This window comes from Xenopus tropicalis, chromosome 2 (assembly GCF_000004195.4).
Source record: "Xenopus tropicalis strain Nigerian chromosome 2, UCB_Xtro_10.0, whole genome shotgun sequence".
Classification (NCBI taxonomy): Eukaryota; Metazoa; Chordata; class Amphibia; order Anura; family Pipidae; genus Xenopus; species Xenopus tropicalis.
Window position 1 is genome coordinate 164,453,536 of NC_030678.2, and position 25,545 is coordinate 164,479,080.

The following is a 25,545-nucleotide window of genomic DNA, read 5'->3' on the forward strand; positions in this document are numbered from 1 at the left end:
TCCCAGTTTGGGATACTGGGCAGGATTCTCGAAGATTGACACGGTTATTGGCCAATCAGCACTACATCATAGCCCCACCCCATGATGGCACAGGCTTGCCCCTGTTTGAAGGGTCTTAAAACCAGAAATAACATCAGTAGAGGGGGGGGCTGGATAACATGCCAAACCAAAACTGATGTAACTTATAGGTAGGGTTGCCAAGTGGCCAGTATTTGGTAGAATACCAGCCAAGGCAGGGCCGGTAATTACAAATTAACTGGCAATGTAGCTGGCTAATACCTAGTTGTTTGTTTGTGCCCCCAAGCCCTTCTTTCTTACTAAATTCGCCTACCCCCCCCCGCAATGTCACTTTGCCCCATGACATCATGACTCCGCCCTTCTCAGATCTGCCCCCACCCTCAACATCACAAACCAGTAAAGGCCTCGGGGCTTTTCCAGCCTAATCCCGACTGCTTTCCTTCCTTATTGTGACAGTTCCTTCTGCCTCCCATAATAAATGATGTTCAGCATTGGGGCCTCCGGCTTTTAACCCCCCCGTATGTTTAACTGTTCCGCCGACACTTCCCTTTATATCCCTAGAACTTGTTATTGCAGAGTATTAGCCCTGATCCTCCACAAGAGAAGGGATTAAGTGTGAATTATATTCCATACAACATATTTTCTCCTGATTGTTCCTTGCGAGTGTTTGGGTGCAATCACATCTTTGTTGCTCTCCCAGCCGAAGGATATAAACAAGTTTCAAGTTAAAACAAACACAGTTTCATTATTACTTACATTTTCCCCCCATCTGTACACGTGTATAAGGCTGCCTGGCATTAATTCCCCAGTAGAAAGGGTCTGGTCAATTTATAATGTATACACAAAGAATGATTCCCACACTCTTTATTGAAGCCAGCTGCGTAAATTCATAGGACACCAGTTGGATTTATACACACCCCACACATTTCCTGGGATATAAATTTTAAAACAACCAGATTATAAGTGCCAGTTCGTTTTACAGGCAGATTGACAGCTAGAGTCTTTACCTAGCCCCCTTAAAGTTGGATACTGTGTTGCTACTTAGCAAAAATATTAAAGGGAAACTCCACCCAAACACAACTTAAGCTTTTGTAAAAGTAAATATAATTTCACGCAACTTCACAATATACATCAATTAAAAAATATGCAGCCTTTTTATGATGTTTAATGTAATAATATGGTTTGGAACAGTTCCCTAACCCCGCCCCCTGTTCCCCTGCTGATCTGGCTGACTACTTTGTGACTCAAATAAAATGATGTAAATTAGGAAAGGAAACATGACAGTGCAATGCATTGTGGGTTATGTAGTTCCTGCATGCTGTCTGTAAGCTGTGGGGAAGTTGTTACAATTTGTAACATCAGTGTTTGAGTCCCTCCTCCCCTGCCAGGATTTCAAATGATGCAGAAAGAGAAGAACTGTTTTGCAGCTGGATTTCAGCTATACAAATGGTATTTATTCCTACTTTTTAAAAGAACAGATTACAGTGATTTTGGGGGGGATGCAATTCTTGTTTTAATATCAGTGTCCACAAAATGGCTGCTGCCTGTGTGCTGTGACTGTGCAATTCCAAGACTGAAGGAAACAAGAATAATATTATTTATACAGTGTAAGTGAAGTTTGTTTTGCTGGACAGACACGGCAGAAAATATTTTTACCTTTAAATAGCCATTAGCTTTTTTTGAATGGGACCAGATAGTTAAAGGGTCGAGTAGTGCAACTATATCCAGTAGTCCCTATCACAAGATTCTTTGTTATGTTCAACTGTATTCATGGGAGAATAAAACACTACTTTGTACTGGGAAAAGTGCATACATCCCAATTACTCCTGTTAAGGTGGGACAGTCCTTATGGCGGGCTGATTGCAGCTGCCGATAATGGTCCCTTAGACCGATTCGGCAGCTTATCGGCCTGTGTAGGGGCATTAACGATGTTCATGCTCGACTGACATCTGGCCTGAAATCGTCCAGGTATCGATCGGGCAGGTTAAAAAATTCATTCGGATCAGGGACCGCATCGGCTCGTTGATGCAGTCCCTGAACCGACTGCGCCCATAACCGTTGTCATAATTCGTAATTCGTTTGGCCCCAGGGCTGAATTAGCCTAAATTCGCCCGATATCACCCACCTGTTGGTGGGGATATCGGGAGAAGATCCACTCGCTTAGCGACATTGTCAGGCGAGCGGATCTTTTCGTGTATGGCCACCTTTAGTACACAAATCCTCACTGGGGTCCACTGCCATCCCACACTCTCGACACTATGAGGGAAAAAACACAGTTACTCCACACCTGACCCTTTTGCATCAATGGAACCCCAATACTTTCACATATCAGAAACTACCCTCTTCTTACTACAAGTGTTAAATGATTATAGGGCTAAATGCTGTAGTTGTGCTATTGAGGCTTTACATAAGAAGATTGCTAGCTTTTCAGGCAAGAGACAGCGGGGGCCCAAAAGGAAAGTAAGATCAGAGTGGGACAAGGTGGAGCGGATGAAGACCTGCAGAGGCTGGAACATGGCACAACCCTTCTCTGAAGCAGCAATTGCCAGGAACTCAGCCTTAAACTTCTGGATAGGAATTTTAAGAGAGGGAAGGAATATAGGGAGGACTGCAGGGTTGACTGTGATTGGCTGGACTTAATTGACCTATAAAGCTGCTGGGAATTGCTGCAAACCAAGGGAGACAGATAATTCATCAGGAAGCGCTGTGCTGCTATCCCGGCCCAGTGGTTTAGGAAAGGCAGCCAGAAGCCAGGAGGTCCTTGCTTGAAATCCTTGCAGATTCTTACAGCTATTTGCTAATCCTTTACACTTTCATATCCAAAATGCTGAACTTCTTTCCAGGCAGCTCGTTTTCGAACCTTAATTATTGAAAAGACAAAAATCCCTAACGATAGAGTTTTGTATGTCCTTAAAAATATGTATATTTCCCAGACAGCGGTTAGCCAGGTGTGGTGGTTATACCTTATTTTCACGTGTGAAGGCCACAGTTGTCCATTCTGAGGGACCAACTTTGGATCTGATCACATCAAAGTCATTCACAGCTGATAGAATATTTCCAAATTCTGCAGCAATTATCTATGGCATACCAGGTAACAAAGGAGGCAGGATCATGGGAGATACATGGCTTGATTGGATGGGGAGATGAGGGACGAAAACATCCAGAATATCGTCAAGCATGGAGTAAATCTTTTTGGTAGTGCGCCCCACCATTGAATGTGATTGTTTTGGAGCAGTCTTACTTTTTTGCCTTATCTAATTCTCAGTCTGTATCTTTTAACGCTCAGATGTTAAATTTAATCATTCAAAGACACTTTAGAAAGAAAACGAGTTTGTCTAATTTTGGACACGATTTTACTTTGATTCAAGTCATTTATATATTCATGATAGGCTGGAGAAAGTTTATTTTTACTTGCATTGGTAGGCAGTTGAATGAAGAACCCCAAGGGATTTTCACAGCTTTGTATTCTATCATTAAAGGTTATATTTAGTAATGTTCCCTACCAATCACCAATTAGCTTTTATAAGAGAATTAAAGTGTCTGTATATTATGCTGGTCAAATAAAAGCCATTGCCACCTACAAACAACTTCCATTGCACAGATTTGTACTCAGAATTTCTAACTTGTTCTGCGAGGCACTGCTTATTCTTCTCTTCCTTCTGGCACAGTACACAAAATATTTTCCTTGAATGGAGATTAACACCAATTTAAACCTGGCAGTGTGAGAAGAGAACATCCCAGGCTGAAATACCAAGTTTTACTTCTATTGTGTAAAGAAACTCCTTCCGTGACTGCTCAAAGTCGCTGCCCTGATCATTTCCTGATGTAAATAATAGAGATTTGGCTTAAAGAGAATTATGTGCTTCATTAGAAAGCCTGTGGGGTGGGCTGTACTACAAAAAAGTGGAGATGTAGTACATCAAAAGGCTGTGTTGTTATATAGACTGTAGCTGTGGGATAGCAGGTATAGTAGGGAGAGATGGTGCCTATAGTAGCAGTGGGGGGATAATAGCCTCTGGGAAGGGACTGGGGCTGTGGGATAGCAGGTATAGTAGGGAGAGATGGTGCCTATAGTAGCAGTGGGGGGATAATAGCCTCTGGGAAGGGACTGGGGCTGTGGGATAGCAGGTATAGTAGGGAGAGATGGTGCCTATAGTAGCAGTGGGGGGATAATAGCCTCTGGGAAGGGACTGGGGCTGTGGGATAGCAGGTATAGTAGGGAGAGATGTTGCCTATAGTAGCAGTGGGGGGATAATAGCCTCTGGGAAGGGACTGGGGCTGTGGGATAGCAGGTATAGTAGGGAGAGATGGTGCCTATAGTAGCAGTGGGGGGATAATAGCCTCTGGGAAGGGACTGTGGCTGTGGGATAGCAGGTATAGTAGGGGGAGATGGTGCCTATAGTAGCAGTGGGGGGATAATAGCCTCTGGGAAGGGACTGGGGCTGTGGGATAGCAGGTATAGTAGGGACAGATGGTGCCTATAGTAACAGTGGGGGGATAATAGCCTCTGGGAAGGAACTGGGGCTGTGGGATAGCAGGTATAGTAGGGATAGATGGTGCCTATAGTAGCAGTGGGGGGATAATAGCCTCTGGGAAGGGACTGTGGCTGTGGGATAGCAGGTATAGTAGGGGGAGATGGTGCCTATAGTAGCAGTGGGATAATAGCCTCTGGGAAGGGACTGGGGCTGTGGATAGCAGGTATAGTAGGGAGAGATGGTGCCTATAGTAGCAGTGGGATAATAGCCTCTGGGAAGGGACTGGGGCTGTGGGATAGCAGGTATAGTAGGGGGAGATGGTGCCTATAGTAGCAGTGGGGGGATAATAGCCTCTGGGAAGGGACTGGGGCTGTGGGATAGCAGGTATAGTAGGGGGAGATGGTGCCTATAGTAGCAGTGGGGGGATAATAGCCTCTGGGAAGGGACTGTGGCTGTGGGATAGCAGGTATAGTAGGGGGAGATGGTGCCTATAGTAGCAGTGGGATAATAGCCTCTGGGAAGGGACTGGGGCTGTGGGATAGCAGGTATAGTAGGGAGAGATGGTGCCTATAGTAGCAGTGGGATAATAGCCTCTGGGAAGGGACTGGGGCTGTGGGATAGCAGGTATAGTAGGGGGAGATGGTGCCTATAGTAGCAGTGGGGGGATAATAGCCTCTGGGAAGGGACTGGGGCTGTGGGATAGCAGGTATAGTAGGGAGAGATGGTGCCTATAGTAGCAGTGGGATAATAGCCTCTGGGAAGGGACTGGGGCTGTGGGATAGCAGGTATAGTAGGGAGAGATGGTGCCTATAGTAGCAGTGGGATAATATCCCGTTTTGATCACCATGTTTGATGCTTTTAGTTTACTAATTGTTTATATACCTATTACACTACAACTGCCAATATCCTAGCCATTCATGAGCTTCAAGACTTATCATGTCCACTACCGGGCAGGCCCAGTGTTACGTTGCTGCTACAGGAAACAAACATTTGCTGTACAAACTGCCACATGTGGAGCTGCTGCTAAGGCCAGCTTATTTATTAGACAGCCATACCCTGAATGCCATCAGGTCTTTATTTAGGGAAAAACCAAAACTGCTGACAAACACAGTTCGCACAGCCGTGCACACTAATACGGCACAACAAAACATTCCTAATGGCAAAAACATATGTCATGCTTGGTGCGCATTCCCTCTGCATAATTATAACAATTCACAGTCAGAATTGAGAGTTCTCCATTCTAACGAGAGAGCGCTGCATGCCCCCCCCCCCCCCACCCCTTACCCCAACCCCTTACATAGAGTGCTGCCGAACACAGACACTGCTCTATTCATAAGGAAAGCTGGAGGTCTTGGTGCTCCGAAACAGAGTGCAGAGACCTACAATGAGCCCATTTTTGCGCTTTGCACACTGCCCAGGAGGTTTTATGCTTTTTCTAAGGGGACCAAAGTTGGACCAAGTTGGGACCAAGTTGGGGATACAGTGGAGGAAGGATAATTATGTATACCCCCATAAAGGACAACTAACACCTCACAACCAGCCCTTTTTTATTTTAGAGAACCATACAGCAAACTCTCTAATGTCTTGTTCACCAGCAGTTTCTCCCAGAGTAGCCAAGGGCACAAGTTTAACATTACAAAAAAGAACACTTCACCCCAAGGTGCAAAGAGGGGCATGAAAAGGACATGTAAAACCTGCATTTTCTCACCATGTATATATGCCCTCCACAGCTTTCACCCAGTAGCCATTTTCCTTCTCACGCATCTTCAGAGACATTTACATCTGCAGACGTGCACTGTAACGTTCATGCAATGAAGAATGCAGGCTTACACAGGCAGAACTTACTTTTATAAAAAGTCCTGCTTGAGCAGAGTTTCTATGGAAACCAGCAGTGCCATCACTTCATTGGCTGCTAGACTGGGTGTGTTTGTTAACCTGGGTTGAGAACTGATCATGCTCAGTTAGCCAAGAGCCAAAGTCAATGCCTAAGGGAGGGGGGTCAAGTGAGTTACATGTATGTATGTGGTGGTGAACAGTAGAATACTAAGAAGATATCATTTGGTAACTGGACGTGCACTTCTTTTTCCTCACAACTGCTTATTATTAACATTACTAGGCATCAGAAGCCTTGAGATACTGTCCCTATTGTGTTTAAGTTGCCTTTAGAAGAAGGCAACAAGCAGCACGTACCCAGGCCAGTACCCAGGCAGGGTAGGACTGGGGGGTGCAGGGCCCACCGTTCCTGCTGGGACCCCCACTGAGCCTCCCTAACCCCCCTGCAGGGTCCCCCCACCCGACGTCCTCCCCTGAGCAACAGGGGAGGAACGGTTGGTCGGGGGAGCCCCAGCAAGGTTCGGTTCTGGGCCAGGGCCCACTGGGTTTTTTCCCGGTGTCCCGGCGTCCCAGTCTGACCCTGTACCCACGCGTGGCCAGTCAGAAGCTTCTGAAAATGTTATTATACAACAAGAACTACTCCTTATGTTTGTAGGCCAAGCCCTGCACAGAGGGAGCACATTTCTGCAGGAAAATCTAAGTATGTAGTGACCTTTTTTTTTTTTACTGGATTGTCCACATTTAGGTCACTTGTTTTGTATAAATTAGCTCCAAACTTGTAAGTTAGGAATTTTTCTTTTCAGGCAGTCTCATTCTCAAGCCCTCGTGTAAATTCGATCGAACTGAAAGCACTTTTGTCCCGATCCCAGCCTTGGGTTACTGCTGCGGTTTCGTTCCCCGCCACTGTAACACACTCCTTACTTCTAATTAAAGCACATAAATCACAAGGCTTTTTATTCTCGTGAATCTAATTTGTGTTAATAGAAAGCCAAGTTCTGTCTTGGCATGCAAGCATATTAATTACATGCACGGAGCGTGGTCTGTCTCAGACCTTCCGAGCCTGTGTGAAGGCGAATATGAAGTTGCTCTATGGTTATAGATTGGAGTTACTGCCCAATACTGAATTCATGTGTTTCGGCCGATTGCAATTGTACATACAAACCCAAGAAGAGACAAGGATCCATTTGCAGTCACTACACATTCTATATTTTGTAATGCAGGGTCATTTTCATCGAACCTGCCAATGGGTTCCCAGAAGGGTGTTAGACTCATGTACATTGGAATTGCCTTCCTTGATCTTACCCTACCTTTAGGGTGAAAACACACAGAGCTACTTAGTAGCAGCTACTTGTCCCAGCTACTAAACCCCAGAAAATACCCTGCCATAGACAATACTAAGAATTGCCTCTGCTCTAACACACGTAGAGACAATTATCAATAAAGGATCAACATTTTCTATTACTGTAGCTGTGACAAGTGGTTGCTACTAGTAGCTCCGTGTGTCTTCACCCTTAGGGCTCTGGCACACGGGGAGATTAGTCGCCCGCAACAGTGAAATCGCGCCGCCGTGTATGCCATCCCACCGGCGATTTACATTTTCGCTGGTGGGATGGCATTTCGGGGAGATTAGTTGCCCACAAACAGGGAGATTTGTCGTGGGCGACTAATCTCCCTGTGTGCCAGAGCCCTCAAGTGACTGTGTGCCTTCTTAGAAGATAGATAAGGGTACATCTGGTGGGGTTTGGTACTACCATGGTGATAGCACTTTGGGCGCTTTGTTTCCTGCCAGAAATTGCACTGCCTACCCATGACAAAAGCCAGCAAGGTCCAGTAAAAGTGACCATACACATTAAGATCCGCTCGCTTGGCAAAGTTGCCAAGTGAGCGGATCTTCAACCAATATCCCCACCTACGGGTGGGCGACATCGGGTAAATGTAGGCTAAGTTGATCGTTTGGCCCTGGGGTGGCAATTGGCGCAGTTGGTTCGGGGACCGCATCAACAAGCCGATGTGGTCCCGATCCGACTAAATCTTTTAACCTGCCTGATCGATATCTGGACAATTTCAGGCCAGATATCGGTCGGGCATGCCCCTCGTTCCTGCCCATACACGGGCCGATAAGCTGCCGAAATGGTCTAACGGACCGATATCGCCAGCTACAATCGGCCCATGTATGGGCACCTTTAGGCTAGCACCAGGGAAAGTGCTAAAGCTGACCAAAATGATATGGATATAAAGTGGCTTTTCTAACATTATTCCTTGAATTTTTAGGCCAGGGTCTCCGCAGCAAGCAGCTGTGTGCACATATAAAATGTTCTTATGGATTTGGGATTAGCAAGTACTTGTGTTAAAAATACCCAATGCATCTTCCAGGGGAAATTTGTTTGGTTTATTTTGTGGAATTAAAAAAAATCAGATGACAAAAATAGCTGCCTGAAGGACCAAATACTAGGTTTAAATATCGCCACCAACACAAGCCCAGCAAACCACGTGATAATGAGTCCATGGTGTCTTCTACTCTGGGCTCAGTACATGTATCCAGACTAATGTGACTGGGGAAAAGGATTCCCAAAGTTACCAACATTCAAAAATAGTTTCAGGGAAGCCTTTGCTGCTGGGTCTGAGAACACTAGGCCCTAGATCGGGGAGCCCCAACCTTATTCATTTGTGAGTCACACTCAGATGTAAAAAGTGTTGGGGAGCTACACAAGCATGAAAAAGTTGGGGATGACAAATAAGGACTGTGATTGGCTATTTATTGGCCCCATGTGGGGAGGCTCTGCTCGGACCTGTGTCTCTCTGGTTCTGAAACTTGTCTCGAAGCCAGAAATGTAAAAATTGCCACTTATTTCTATGCCACTTGGAGAAACATCAAAGGGGTTGGTGGGCAACATGAGCCACTGGCTGGGGATCACTGCCCTAAAGCATAAGGGTAAAAACACATGTAGCTACTAGTAGCGGCTACTTGTCGTGGCTGCTAAAATAGACAATGCTGATCATTTACTGATAATTGTCTCTACGTGTGTTTTAGCAGAGGCAATTCTCAGTATGGTCTATGGCAGGGGATTTTCTGGAGTTCAGTAGCTGCTACTAATTAGCTCAGTGTGTCTTCACAATAAAGCTTTTCTTACATGAGACTCTAGGTTTTTTTAGTGCAATCAAGGCAATCGTCATAGGAGCATTAGGGTGAAGACACACGGAGCTACTTGTCACGGCTACTAAAATAGACAATGCTGATTGTTTACCGATAATTGTCTCTATGTGTTTTAGCAGAGGTAATTCTCAGTATTGTCTATGGCAGGGTAATTTTTGGCATTTAGTAGCTGTGACAAGTAGCTGCTACTAAGTAGCTCAGTGTGTCTTTGCCCTTAGGAAATCAGGATATTCAATGGCTCGTGCAGGGTTACAAACACGCATAGGAACCGGGGTCTTCTGTGTCAAACGCAAATATTGTGGTCCTATAACAACAGCATATTAGATGTTTAATGGGCATAATTATGACATTTGTTACTGGTTTAGATGTTCTCTTTTAAGTTGTGGTCAAAGGGCAAATGAAACCCTTCAGCTTCTGAGAGAATTTCCAGGGAAAAGAATTGCCTTGGGCCCACGTTCAAAAAATGGAACTGTTATTGGAAACGACTGGCAAATGGCAACAATGAGTTCCCATGATGACAGTGTAGACACTGGCTGGATCTCAATGATAGAAGAAAGTTGTGATTTAGCCTTTGCTTTGTATCATTTGTGGAACAGAATGTGTTGCTATCATGTATGATCTACTGAAAGCTGATATGGAAAGGAGACCAGAGACTGTATCCTAAGTTCATCTTTAGGGTGAAGACACATAGAGCTACTAGTAGCAGCTACTAAAATAGACAATGCTGATCATTTACTGATAATTGTCTCTATGTGTGTTTTAGCAGAGGCAATTCTCAGTATTGTCTATGGCAGGGGATTTTCTGGCATTTAGTAGCCGTGACAAGTAGCTGCTACTAAGTGTGTCTTTTTTGAACGTGGGCCCTAGGCAATTCTTTTCCCTGGAAATTCTCTCAGAAGCTGAAGGGTTTCATTTGCCCTTTGACCACAACTTAAAAGAGAACATCTAAACCAGTAACAAATGTCATAATTAAACATAATTAAACATCTAATATGCTGTTGTTATAGGACCACAATATTTGCCTTTGACACAGAAGACCCCGGTTCCTATGCGTGTTTGTAACCCTGCACGAACCGTTGAATATCCTGATTTCCTAAGGGCGAAGACACACAGAGCTACTTAGTAGCAACTTCTTGTCACGGCTACTAAATGCCAAAAAATTCCCTGCCATAGACAATACTGAGAATTGCCTCTGCTAAAACACACGTAGATACAATTATCAGTAAATGATCAGCATTGTCTATTTCTGTAGCCATGACAAGTAGCTCCATGTGTCTTCACCCTAATGCTCCTATGATGATTGCCTTGATTGCACTGAAAGAGTCTTGAGTCTCATGTAAGAAAAGCTTATAGAAAGATTGGTTTTGACATGATTCTGATCACTGGGTGTTTGGCCACACCAGGAGCCAAAGACCTCACTTCATTCTTTTAATAAAAACAATGGCTCTGCCTTATGTCTCAGTTACCGGCTATCTTTATTATCAAACAATAGAATCACAACTCTGGTGCCAAGATCCATTGAAAGACTCATGGAGTCCATTGTTTATATGTGTGTAGCATGAAGTGGCCTTCAAAGAATTAATTATAACCATACGAGTGATAAGAAATATTGGTTAGGGCTCTGGCACACGGGGAGATTAGTCACCCGAGACAAATCTCCCCTGTCACGTGCGACTAATCTCCCCGAACTACCATCTCACCGGAGAAAATGTAAGTCGCCGGTGGGATGGCACATGTTGAGCAGGCGATTTCGGCAAATTGCCGAAGTTGCCTCGCGAGGTAGTTTGAGGAGATTAGTCGCCTGTGACAAGGGAGATCTCCCCGTGTGCCAGAGCCCTTAAAGGAATGGTACATGGTAAAAACTGTACATAGCCTAATCTTGTATGTTACAGAAAGTGACAATGCTCCTTTAATGCTTTTTGGAAAATTGAATTAAGTAATTATTTTAAACAAACGATAAAGGATTTTTACCCTTTGCCTAGAAAACTTGTCCCCAACCTTTCTTATTTGTGAGCCACAGTCAAATGTAAAAAGAGAGCAACACAAGCACCATAAAAGTTCATGGAGGAGCCAAATAAGGGCTGTGATTGGCTATTAGGGGCCTATCAGCTTACAGGGGGCTTTATTTGGTAGGAAATCTTGTTTTTATTCAACCAAAACTTGCCCCCAAGTCAGGAATTCAAAAATAACTCCCTGGTTTGGGGGCACTGAGAGCAACACCCAAGGGGTTGGGGAGCAACATGTTGCCCCGGAGCCACTGGTTGGGGATCACTGGCCTAGAAGATACATTAAAGTTCACTCTACCACATCTGCTAGGAAAAGCAGAACCCCCAAAAGATGTATTATACCTACCTGTCAATCAATAAACCCTAAATTGAGCATAAAGAGAGTATGAAGAGTAACAGATTCCCAGTGACTAATCTCCCCGAAATGCCATCCTACGGCTAGGATGTAAATCGCCGGTCGGATGGTATACACGGTGCCGCGATTTGCCGAAGTCGCAAAAGTTGCCTTGTGAGGAAACTTTTGTGACTTCGGCAAATTGCAACGCCGCGTATACCATCCCACCGACGATTTACATTCTAGCCGGTGGGATGGCATTTCGGGGAGATTAGCCGCCCGCAACAAGGGAAGTTTGTCGCACGGCGACTAATCTCCCCATGTGTCACAGCCCTTAGGGATAAGTTTATTTTGACCTAGGAAACCGATCTACAAGGAGCTGGGCATTGACTCTTTGATCTACTATTCAATTTATATCATCTGTTGGTCATATATGTTTCCTTTATCGACATCAGAAGGTTCTCAGACTAATGTAGGTTCAGTCATGTCCATCCATAGTCCACCATTCAGTCACCCGTCCTTGGCTAAGCTCATAACAATGTTACAGATTTATGTTATTATAACACCGGCCCTGCTATAGTTTGAGAAGTATCCAGTACAGAACATTGAAATTCACTTCACGTCTGTCCCTAACTGCCACCAACCTCGGGGCTTTCCAACTGGAGCTCAATGAGCAACATCTTGCCCTCCAAGTGGTTTCAATAGCCCCTGGCTCTCCAATACACTTTTATGTATGGCCATCATTTTTTATGAGGATCTGGTGCAAATATACAAGTGTATAAAATTCACTACATTAAAGACATTGGGCAGTGCCAATATTGATGAGGAGTTTTAATTGCTTCGAATGTGATAGTAATCATTTTATTCCAGAACAAATGTTTGCCGGAGGGACCGAAATACTTATAGGCATGTGTCTACCATACTGCTTCTAACTAATGTGAGCTGAAGCCCTACCGCATAGATTACTCCCCAGTGTTGGTGACAAGAAATGGATTCCCTAGAGTTTCTTTTTCAGTTTACCATAAATACAGTAAAGTTTCTGTAGAGCAATATTAGCGCTAAGGAGGGACAGATGTACTTGTGAAACCAGACCCTTTACTTTTCAAAGCTTCGGGCTTTCTCTGTACATTCAACACATTCATTCATTAAAATATCTGGTGGCAGGCCTTGCGTTTTGTGCTTTGGTGTTGGTTTCTACCACTTTGATTGCACTTGCAATCTACTATCTTACAATTCTTATCTCATTCTAATGGCATGTGGAAGCATATTCCGTCTCCCTTAGGTGGGCTCGTGTTACATCTCCAAGCTTCATTGAAATAAAACGCAAAGCCATTCAGTGCTTTCATCTTCAGACTTGATCACGGCGAGTATTCTTGGGTTCAATGAATAGGACTTGAGCCTTATGTCTATTGTTTTGCTGGAGGAGAGGCCTCTTTCCAGCCTATAAATGGGGGGCGCTGACCCCGGCAGCCAAAATGCTATTGCTCCGTGACTGTACGATTTTATTTTTATTGTTACATTGTATTATTTATCTATCTAGTCATGTCCTCTCTTGTTTATATTCTAGTCTCTCATTTAAACCACTTCGTAGTTGTAATTAAAAAGTGGACATCTGTTAAACAAAAGCTAAATAATTAAAGAAAATAACAAGAAATAAAAAATGAAGACCAAATTGTCTGAGAATATTCCCATCTACAACATGCTAAAATTTACTGTAAAGGTTAACTACCTCTATACATCCTTTTTGTTTTGCTTGTGTTAAACAAAGGAGTTTAAAGGTGCTTATTGCCCCTTTAAAGCTGATAAAGATATAAAGTATGTTTCCCAGTGGATACCAGCCAGCAGGTAGGGTTGCCACCCAGCCGGTGTTTAACCAGCCAAGCCTTTTCCTCGCCTTCTCTGCTTCCTTATTTCCCTTATATGAACAGGCCCACTTCCACTCCGCCATTTCTCTGCCCAACCCACCAATTTCCCTGCCCAACCCGCCCATTTTCCTGCCCTACCCACCCATTTCCCGGCCCTGCCCTACCCGCCCATTTCCCTGCCCTGCCCTACCCGCCCATTTCCCTGCCCTATCCTACCCGCCCATTTCCCTGCCCAACCCGCCCATTTCCCTGCCCTACCCACCCATTTCCCTGCCCTACCCAACCCGCCCATTTCCCTGCCCAACCCGCCCATTTCCTTGCCCTACCCGCCCATTTACTTGCCCTACCCGCCCATTTCCCTGCCCTACCAGCCCATTTTCCTGCCCTACCCACCCATTTCCCGGCCCTGCCCTACCCGCCCATTTCCCTGCCCTGCCCTACCCGCCCATTTCCCTGCCCTATCCTACCCGCCCATTTCCCTGCCCAACCCGCCCATTTCCCTGCCCTACCCACCCATTTCCCTGCCCTACCCAACCCGCCCATTTCCCTGCCCAACCCGCCCATTTCCTTGCCCTACCCGCCCATTTACTTGCCCTACCCGCCCATTTCCCTGCCCTACCAGCCCATTTCCCTGCCCTACCCGCCCATTTCCCTGCCCCACCCGCCCATTTCCCTGCCCCATGTGCCCATTTCCCAACCCTGTTTTGATATTACCATTAATCATTATACTATTACTATTAATCATGACTTTTTTATATTTTCAAATTCAGATTTTACTAACTTAACTTACAGTCAAATTTTTAAATGAATAGAACAATTGTGTTTTGTGGCAATTGATTCCCCCCACCCCCCCAAATCACCACAATTGAGGTTTTTTTCTTTAAGTTTTTTGTAAACATGCTTGTGGTTGATAAAAAAAAAATAAGCGTTCTCTAAAAACCTCTATCAAGTTTAATTACAACCTTTATTTTCATGATTTGTAAACTGATAGGTTGACCATACAGATCTTTTCCCAATATGCCCACCTTGAGATGGGCAGTATCGGGTCGATCCAGTTGCTTGGCCATATTGGATCATAGTTGTTGCTATGCAGGCCGTCGGATCAGGAACCCCTTAGGTGGGCATATCCCCTTAGGTGGGCATATCGGGAGAAGATCCGCTCGCTTGGCGACCTCGCCAGGCGAGAGGATCTTAACGTGTATGGCCACCTTTAAGCTGGCCATTTGTTATAAGATCTGCTCATTTGGCAAGGTCACCAGATGAGTGGATCTTTCCTGATATGCCCACCTAAGGTGGTGAATATGGGGCCCTAGGGCCAAACAAGTTGAGGCAAGAACTACATTAATGAGCCAATGCGGTTCCCAATACTATGGGAAAATTGACACTTGCCTGGTTTTCGCTACATATAGGTCGGGTAGGCCCATACACGGGCAGATAACCTCCAAATCGGTCTAGAGGGTCCGAATTGACAGCTTAAATCTGCCCGTGTATGGCCACCTGTATAGCATTAGTAACACATTTATAAAAGTTACAACTTGACTATACATTTATATCATTACCTTTCCATCTCACAAATACAGTTGGTAAAATATTTGTGTGCCTAACCTTTTAGAAGAAGTTCATTGCATCAACTGCACGTAAAAGGAAAAATAAAGCTGGTTTGGTTCCCCACGCAAGCAGGCTTAATACAGGGCACCCAAGGGGATAATAACAGAAACATAAAAGCAGAAGAATACATGTATTTGAATAACAACACGAGCAGTGGAAGAAATCAAGCCATGTGTTTCTTATTCACTTTGCCCATTTTATTTGAATACATGAAGTGTGGCGCACAATACAATTTTCTTGTCTCTTCAAAGGGAAGGCACTTGTTTATAGTACAATGCTCGGGTATTAGTCAGTAATATCGTCCCGCGGGATCACTCGCTCATTGTATTTCATTATAATAGAGGCCTACTCCTGATTAAACACATGTAGGCTTTTGAAAGTTCTCCCATAATCGTGTTCATGTGGACGCGACTTCCTTCGGCTTCCTGGAGAATTCTTTCCTAAACTTTGAAATCTGACCAGAGGAACGTCAAGGGACAAAGCCCCCAACATAAATATATCTGGCGTGTAAAGGTGTGTTGTAAAGGCTTAAATGTAGGACTGGGTGGAATTAGGTCTATGTGAATACACTTGTAAAGCTCAGTTTCCTAAGCTGCACCACTTCAGCATTAAAGGGGGGAGCCAGGGTTGGACTGGGGGGTGCAGGGCCCACTGGGGCTGCTCAGGGGCCCCTGTACCCCCCAAGGGGCCCTCGCTGTGGCCCTCACACCCCCAACCACCCGTCTGGGAAACTGGCAGCTCAAGGGTGCATCCAGTGGGGATTGGGTCTGGATGGCGGGGCCCACTGGGTTCTAAAAGCAAAAAAAAAAGCAAAAATGAAGACCAGTTGCACATTGTCTCAGAATATCAATGTTAATTCAAAGATGAATGACCCTTTTAAGGCCAGGGGCGCCAGGGCTTCTACCTCAGGGGCCCCTGCATCCCCCAATGATGACCCCCGCCGCTTTTGCACCCCCATCCCCACAGGGGCCCGCAATACCCGTCCAACATCCCCCCGGCAGCCCAGACCCTATCCCTGCAGAGCGCTCCACTGATCTGACGGTCTCCCCCCCAACGCACTGCAGATAAGTTTAATTTAGGCACGCTTTTGACCGGTGGATCAGTGGAGCGCCCTGCGGGGATAGGGTCTGGGCCGCCGGGACCCACTGGGTTTTTTCCTGGTACCCCTGTGGCACAGTCCAACACTGGGTAACAGTAATTGCATTGGCGATGTTTCATATGGGGAGGTATTGGTTTTGTGAATGGAATGTGAAAACCAGTTGCAGATTATAATGCCACTGTCTACATCATATTAACAGTTACTTTAAAGATGAACTGTCCAATTAAATTGATATTTTACAGTTCTGTAAATGAAACAATTAAATGTTAAGGTGCCATGTTCTAATATAAGGTTTGTATCACTTCTTTCAGCTGCAAGGCTCTTTGAAGAGGAGAATTGTTCCACCGGCTCAAAGCAAGAGACCAAATGGCATTTCGGACCATTCGTTCCTTGATTTCAAGAAACTCAAAAATGAGCATCTCTTAGCAGCACAAAGCAGATATCATAATGTTGATGGAATGAAGTTGGCCAGTTCCGGAGATCGACAGATGGAGCTTGCAGGACCCAGAAGCACCGATAATACAAACAACAACAGCAACTGCAATGTCAATGATTTATTTAGCTTTGCTCTGAAGGATATAAAAAAGGAGCCAGGGGAGGCTGTGTCTTGTGGCAAGCACTTAGATGTTCCCCTGTCTCATGAAAATCAGTTGAAATATGAGGAGGATTCAGGAGAGCAGTTTATGGATCCTGATCTGCAGGAGTTATTTAACGAGCTTACTTATATATCGGTGCCGCCCATGAGTGATACTGAATTGCAAAACATGATAAATATCACCATCAAGCAAGACGAACCTTTCCACATTGACATAGGGCACCAAAATCAACGGACTACATCTTCATCCATGCCTTTAGACAAAGTCACCATAAAAAGTGAATATTCGCCTGGCCTAGACCCTGCTCGTGTTGCTTCACCCCAGTTGAGGCCTTCTTCTACAGGACCGGCCTTTCCGATGTCTAGTGCCCCCTTGACATCTACGCCAAATGCTACAGCACCCCATAACCCATCACAGACGCAGGTTTCTGGTACAAACCGATTGCACAGCTGGCAGGAGTTATCCCACGCACAACAGCTCAAGCAAATAGCAGCTAACAGACAAAATAATATCATTCACCAACATCAGCCAAGCCAGCCCTCAAGCTGGCCAACTATGTCACCAACCGGACTGTCACCAAGGCCGTTTGGAGATGTGAAAGTCCCGAGCCCATTTCGGCATCAGCAGCTAAGTCCTCATAGTCCTTCCACAAGCGCCGTGCCTGTAAATGGGGCACAATCGAAAATGATGAGCAGCTATCTCTATAAGCAGAATGCAAGTTCCCAGAATAACAGCAATGAACTAATAAAAGCGCAGGATGCTGCTAAGTGTGCAGTCACCAACTCCACTCAAGAACAAATTCATAGCAACATTAAGCCTTTGTTCCATTTTAACCAAGACCAGCCAAACCAACAAATATCTTCTGCCGTAAGCAATCCAAACAAACCCGTGTTACAATTCCCTCAGCAGAAGCAACAGACCCCTACATCAAAACAACACCATGAACAAACCCAACAGGTACAAAGTGTCTCTAACCAGCAACTGTCAAGGCCAACCACATTTCAGCAAAAGATGACATTTCCAAAACTACCGCAAAACCAGCCAATCTCAGGACTTCATTACTCATCCGTTCATTCACAACAGGTAGAGTAAGCCATGCTCAGTTCTTCCAGTGATTTTTTTGTTGTTTTACACAGAACTGATAAGAGAAATAATGTTTATTTACTTACAAATGGTATTTGTGCCATAGTTTGAAGTCTTGCCTTAATATATTCAGGCCTTGCACTGGTATTTAGTCTAAAGGTGGCCATACACGTTAAGATCCGTTCGCTTGGCGAGGTCGCCAAATGAGCGGATCTTCTCCCAATATCCCCACCTACGGGTGGGTGATATCGGGAAAATGTAGGCCAAACAATCAAATTATAACGGGAGCAATGGGTGCAGTCAGTTCAGGGACTGCATCAACGAGCCGATGTGGTCCCCAATCCGACTAAATCTTTTAACCTGCCTGATCGATATCTGCCCAATTTCAGGCCAGATATTGGTGAGGCATGCACCTTGTTCCTGCCCCTACATGGGCCGATAAGTTGCCAAATCGGTCCAAGGGACCGAAATCGGCAGTTACAATCGGTCCGTGTATGACCACCTTAAGATTTATGCTAGTTAGGTCTTTAACGTTCCCTTGGAGGAGAATCCTAATGATTTTTGTGGTTTAGAATTCATTTACCCAAAAGTTCTGCTTACATATTTTTAAATATCTGTATTTGCTCATTAATATTTGGATATTAGGTTAGATTACGTGTGGCCTTGGTGAAAAAAAGTTTAGAACCCTGCACAGCAATTAACAGTACAATTACTGCTGTAATACAACGTTCTCCAGTTCTCCTATGTTTATGCAGTTTATTACCCTTTATTTATTACCCTTCATGATTTGGCACCGATTTGGTAGCTAAGCTGGGCATGTTTAGCAAATATCTGCTTAGCACAGATGTTGGTTGCCAACATGTAACTATGGTAACTATGTGTATAACTATTTACTCAAACAGTGGTGATAGCAGTAGGTGAGGTTGACAAAGTCATCCATTTGTCTAACTGCTAGTTGACTCAGACAGGGGGAAAAATTCCTTCCTGGCTCCAAATGGGAAATTCAACCAGTCCCTGAATCACCCTAAATTTTACTTACCTGTTGCTACCGAGAAGCATTGAATTGCACCCAAAATGCTCCTAAACAGACAGAGCAGGGTGTGGCCTGGGCAAAACAGGGGTGTGTCATGGGTGGGATGAACATGTCTTATTTTTAACCGGGTTTGGAGAACACCCAGTTTACAGTGTGTTCACCTCCCCCATTGCTAAATGAATGGAGTTGACCTGCAAGACATTAAGTAAGGTGGCCATACACCTTCAGATCCGTCGCCAAGCGAGCGGATCTTCTCCCGATATCCCCACCTACAGGTGGGCGATATCGGGCGAATCCAGGCTAATTCAGTCGTTTGTTTCTGGGGCCAAATGATCGAATTAGAACGACGGGTATAGGAGAAGTCGGATCGGGGACTACATTTTTTAACCTGACCAATCAATATCTGGACGATTTCAGGCCAGATATCGGTCGGGCAGGCCCGTCGGTAGTGCCCCTACATGGGCCGATAAGCTGCCGAATCGGTCTAAGGGATCACTTTCGGCAGCTACAATCGGCCTGTGAATGGGCACCTTTAGACTAACTAAATACTGGCTATAACAAACATAGGCCAGAAACCCCAACTAAAGTGTAGACATGTCTTGGTGTTGCTTTCCCCATTACATAAACATACATTTGTTTTTTTTTCTTGGAGAGACTCTTAGGGACTTTAAGAAAGTGAGTGACTATAGAGAAGTAAGTGTTACTGAAATGTTTCTATAAATCTTACTCTCATCAGTTTAACCACACCGCCCTTCAAATGGACCGTAGAGCAACATTTCCTCCACTTTCTCAATGATGGCATCTGCTCGTATAGAGGGAGATATGGTGCAGATATCTGCCCTGAGAAATCTGTGACCCCTATAAGATACATCATGATCCCTGAGGAGGTCCTGACCCACAGCTTTGTAATCACTGCCTTGGACAATATATATATATATATGCTCCGCCTACTAAGCTGTCTCCTAGTTAAGCACATACAGTATAAACATGAGCAGTTATAATAACAATATTATAATAACAATATTCATAACAACAATATTTTTATTGCATGTTTACAGTCAGTATAATATAGTATATTACATTTGCCAAAGTACATTTATAAAGGGAACTCTTAGTAGCACTTATTCATACCTACCTACATTTTAAAACTAGAAAGAGGGATCACAGCCATGACCATAAAAAAATGGAAAAACTTTGCAAAAAGCGCCCTATTAACCCCAGACATGCCAGTGAGATCACTGCAGAAATGGCAAAAAGTGCCCCATTAACCCCAGACATGCCAGTGAGATCACTGCAGAAATAGCAAAGAGCGCTCTATTAACCCCAGACATGCCTTTGAGATCACTGCAGAAATGGCAAAAAGTGCCCCATTAACCCCAGACATGCCAGTGAGATCACTGCAGAAATAGCAAAGAGCACCCCATTAACCCCAGACATGCCTTAGAGATCACAGCAGAAATGGCAAAACACGCCCCATTAACCCCAGACATGCCTTTGAGATCACTGCATACAGAGAGAGGTTGAAAGCATAACTTCACCTACACTTGCACAAGCAGAATACCGCAAACTTATTTTTCTTTCCCAGAGCTCCCGTGCTGCTTGTCTCTCTCTGACTAGCGGAAACTACTGAAAAACAACTCAAAGATGGCTCTGTGTTTGTCTTTGATATTCCCCCTCCACTTGTGACAAGTGGCAAGTGGGCTATTTCAATTGCATTCTGGGACTGTGGATTTTGTGCTTAAAACTGAGACTGTCTCGCTCAAATTGGGAAAGTTGGGAGGTTGTTCATCTTTCAATTAATTTTAAGTATGATGTAGAGCACACATGTCAAACACAAGGCCCGCCAGGCCTTGCAATGTGGCCCGCACCGCGCTGTCATAGGAGACTGCGGTGAAATAGGAGGCTTGTGATCTCGCCGGCCAATCTATTATGCATGCGCAGTACTGCCGCTCCCTATGCGCAGAGTGCGCACTCTGCGTAGGGCACCAACTCCCAGGGGGGCACCCAGCACCGCCGCTCCCTACGCAGAGTGCGCACTCTGCGCAAAAACATACCAAGCAAGTCTTCGCCAGTGGCTCCTTCTCTCTTATGCCGCGGCAACAGGCCCTTTTATAAGGTTGCGCCCGTGCGTATGACGTCACACGTCAGCGACGAGGCGCAACCTTATAGTAGTGCCTGTTGCCGCGGCATAAGAGAGAAGGAGCCGCCGACATCACTGGTCTGTTGGGGGTACTTTCTGTGGGGGCTCTGTGTGTGCGGGCTGGCTACTGTCTATGGGGGGTACTGTGTATGATGAGGCAATTGGGGGTACTTATTTTTGGGGGCACTGTTTATGGGGGCATTTGGGGGTACTTTGTATGGGGGCACTGTGTGTGGGGGCTACTGTCTATGGGGTGTACTGTGTATGAGGCAATTGGGGGCACTTTGTGTGGGGGCTACTGTTTATGGAGGGTACTGTTTATGGGGGCAATTGGGGGCACTTTCTATGGGGGCAATTGGGGGCACTGTGTGTGGGGGCTACTGTCTATGGAGGGGTACTGTGTATGAGGCAATTGGGGGCACTGTGTGTGGGGGCTACTGTCTATGGTTGTCTATGACTGTTCAGTAAACCATTCGGCCCGCGATTTAGGCTGGATTTTAGATTTTGGCCCCTTCTCTGATTGAGTTTGACACCCCTGATGTAGAGAGTGCTATTCTGAGACAGCTTGCACTTGGTCTTCATTATTTATTTTTTGCAGTTTTTGAATTATTTAGCTTTTTGTTCAGCATCTTTCCAGGTTGGAATTTCAGCAGTTATGTGGTTGCCAGGGCCCAAGTTAACCTAGTAACCAGGCAGTGGCTTGTAAAAGGAACAGTAATATGCATAGAGAAGCATCTACATAAAAAGATTAGTAATAGGGTTGGCGTCTGTCCGTTTTTGACCCCGGTTTTCGGTAGGGCTGTCTAGGTCAAAACTACCTGCCCACTTTTCCCAATTTGGAAAACCACGTCATAGCCCTGCCCCTGTGACATCATGCCCCGCTTCCCTGCCTGGAGTTCCCTGGCAGGAGAGGTGGCAACCCTAATTAGTAATATAATGTAGCTATAACAATAAAACTGTAGCCTCACAGAGCAATAGTTGTTTAGCTGTCGGGGTCAGTGACCCCCCCCCATCTGAAAGCTGGAAAAAGTCTGAAGAAGCAAATAATTCATAAACTATGAAAAATAGAAAATGAAGACCAATTGAAAAGTTACTAAGAATAGGCTATTCTATAACATACTTAAAGTTAACCTGGAGGTGAACCACCCCTTAATACATTTATAGAGTCATGTGACAAATGACATCACTAAGCAGCGATTATAACTGATGACATCACTAAGCAACATTTCTAAACATATAATTTACAGGATACTTGTGTATTAAAATGGTATTATGTTCCATAAAGCCTTTATGTATTGTTTCCCAAATCAGTGACTGGTTATATTACACATACCATGTGCCGTAAATGGTTTATTTTTATAAAATATTGATGATTTGCCAGTGTGTGACCTTGCGAGATGGCAGCTCCGATGGGTGGAAGGGCCTAAAGTAAATATGTTTGTGCAGCTTGTGTTTTCCTACGCCATGATATCAGTCTCGCTGGAGAGCAGGCTGGGGTAGAAGTGTAAGCAGTTCAGGGCCAGTCTGATTTACATTGGCAGTGGAATGTGGGAAATCATGGAAAGGACTTTATTATGATTGACGTTGGGTTTCCCTGACACCAACCTACAGTAAATGCCTAGAAATAACCAGTATCAAAGTGAGAGAAGCATAAAACATATGGAGAAAAACCCTAGTTTAACCCAAAGGGGCCTATGTTTGCTCTTAACCTGAGAGCTATTACTGGGACTCAATATATATATGTATAGGGTACCTAGGGTGGCACCCCCTGCTGGAAAACTGTGCATGGGCGTGGCTGCTTGTGATGTCACATCCGGTTGCACATGATGTCACTTCCATCTGTAACGTGCTATGATGCATATAGGGTTGCCACTGCCCGGACAGCCTGGTTTTCGGAGTGGGGGGTTGCTGTCCAGGTTAAAACTGCCTGCCCAGTTTTCCAAATTAGTTAAACTGGGAAGGCCTCTGTTAGATTGACATGGCCTTTGGCCAATCCCCGTTCAACATTTCATAACCCCGCCCTTGATGTCACTGGACTTGCCCATGACATCATCCATCCTGTCCCCTGTGACATCACCAACTTGCCCGGAGTTGCCAAAGATGAAAGGTGGCAAACCTAGATGCACATAGTACCCCCTCTCCCCGACCTCCATCGCCAGATTTAGAGAGCAAGATTTATTTCATATGTAGGCCCCCAAGGGCTGCCCCCCTAAAGCTGCCACCCTAGGCACATATATAAATACAACCCTGGGTATGGGATCCATTATCCAGAAACCTGATATATAGAAAGCTCCAAATTACAGGCCATGTGTTGTAGAGCTAGGTTTGCCACCTTTTTTACAGAGTAAACTGGGCAGGCGGGTCTTAATGTAAGCAGGTGTGGCCATGATGTCACAGGGGAGGAGTCTAAGAGTGAAGGGAACTGGGTCGCATTGTCAAGACTGGAACAAAGAGGATTTAGTGAATATGGGGGGGGGGGGAAGAGGTGGGTTGGGGGCGGATTGGAGGTAGGCTGGGAGCGATTTGACTAGTTATTACACATTTACCAGCAAGTTCATTGAAATATCAGGCAGATGGCAACCCTAAGTAGAGCCCATTTTTAGCAAATAAATCTAATTTTTTAAAAATGTTTTCTTTTTCATCATAATAATAAGACAGAAGGGAAAATTTACCACTCATAAAGGTTCAAGAAAAAGGCCACTTCCTGTCTATAATAATGAAACAGAACCTTATGCTTGGACTAGCTGGAACCAGTCCTCGTTGGTGGCAAATGAAAGCACTTTGTGTCCCATGAATGGGGCAGCCCAATGGTGGGATTGTATTGCACACCCTTCTCTCATTGTCGGAGAGCTGTATATATTGTGAGCTCCGTCTTGTGTTTCCTACAAGCTCGGTGCTATTTATGGAACTAAGGCAGGCTATATATATATATTTATTTTAGCATTCAATGTGTAGCAAAGCTAATTTTGGTCTCGTCAGGCTTTTCTGTGAGCCATTCCTTAAGGAAACAATTATTTAGACACGATAGATCCTTATGCACCAAACTAGGGCTGGAGGTTGGGGCAGGAGAAGTAGGAGGGTCATAAGTGATATACGGGTTTCTTGAAAGTTGGGGGGGGATTTATTGCTTTGTGGTTCCTGTAGAACTGCAAAACTAGGACCAAATCGTATACAGCTCTGTAAGCCATAAATGGCTGCATTGTCTTTGTTGTTAAAGGGGAACTCCGGCTTCCAAACCAAAATTTGTAAAGAGCCTCCACATAACACAGAAAACCCCTAATATCCCTATCCCTGTAATCTGTTCCTTCAAACAGTAGGAATAAATACCATTTTCATATGCTGAAATCCAGCTGCAAAACTGTTCTTATCTTTCTGCATCATTTGAAATCCTGGCAGGGGAGGAGGGACTAAAACACTGATGTTACAAATTGTAACAACTTCTCCACAGCTTACAGACAGCATGCAGGAACTACATAACCCACAATGCATTGCACTGGGATGTTCCTTTCCTTATTGACATCACATCACAGTACAGACAGTACTGTTTCTATTTTTGCTGATGACACTAAATTGTGCAAAACTATAAGTTCCATGCAGGATGCTGCCGCTTTGCAGAGCGATTTGACAAAATTAGATAACTGGGCAGCAAACTGGAAAATGAGGTTCAATGTTGATAAGTGCAAAGTTATGCACTTTGGTAGAAATAATATAAATGCAAACTATCTACTGAATGGTAGTGTGTTGGGGGTTTCCTTAATGGAGAAGGATCTAGGGGTTTTTGTTGATAACAAGTTGTCTAATTCCAGGCAGTGTCATTCTGTGGCTACTACAGCAAATAAAGTGCTGTCTTGTATAAAAAAGGGCATTGACTCAAGGGATGAGAACATAATTTTGCCCCTTTATAGGTCCCTGGTAAGGCCTCACCTTGAGTATGGGGGGCAGTTTTGGGCTCCAGTCCTTAAGAAGGATATTAATGAGCTGGAGAGAGTGCAGAGACTGCAACTAAACTGGTAAAGGGGATGGAAGATTTAAACTATGAGGTGAGACTGTCGAGGTTGGGGTTGTTTTCTCTGGAAAAGAGGCGCTTGCGAGGGGACATGATTACTCTGTACAAGTACATTAGAGGGGATTATAGGCAGTTGGGGGATGTTCTTTTTTCCCATAAAAACAATCAGCGCACCAGAGGTCACCCCTTTAGATTAGAGGAAAGGAGCTTCCATTTGAAGCAGCGTAGGTGGTTTTTCACGGTGAGGGCAGTGAGGTTGGGGAATGCCCTTCCTAGTGATGTGGTAATGGCAGAT

General features: G+C 44.8%; 1 protein-coding gene across 2 annotated transcripts in view; it reads left to right on the forward strand.

Annotated features, from left to right (window-relative positions):
- Positions 1–25,545, forward strand: part of maml2 (mastermind like transcriptional coactivator 2) — a 120,208-nt gene that overhangs the window by 54,239 nt on the left and 40,424 nt on the right. For both annotated transcript variants that reach the window (XM_031897324.1, XM_031897326.1), the window contains exon 3: positions 16,704–18,071. In XM_031897324.1, coding sequence (XP_031753184.1) covers positions 16,704–18,071 — 1,368 coding nt within the window. The remainder of the gene's footprint in view (positions 1–16,703; positions 18,072–25,545) is intronic.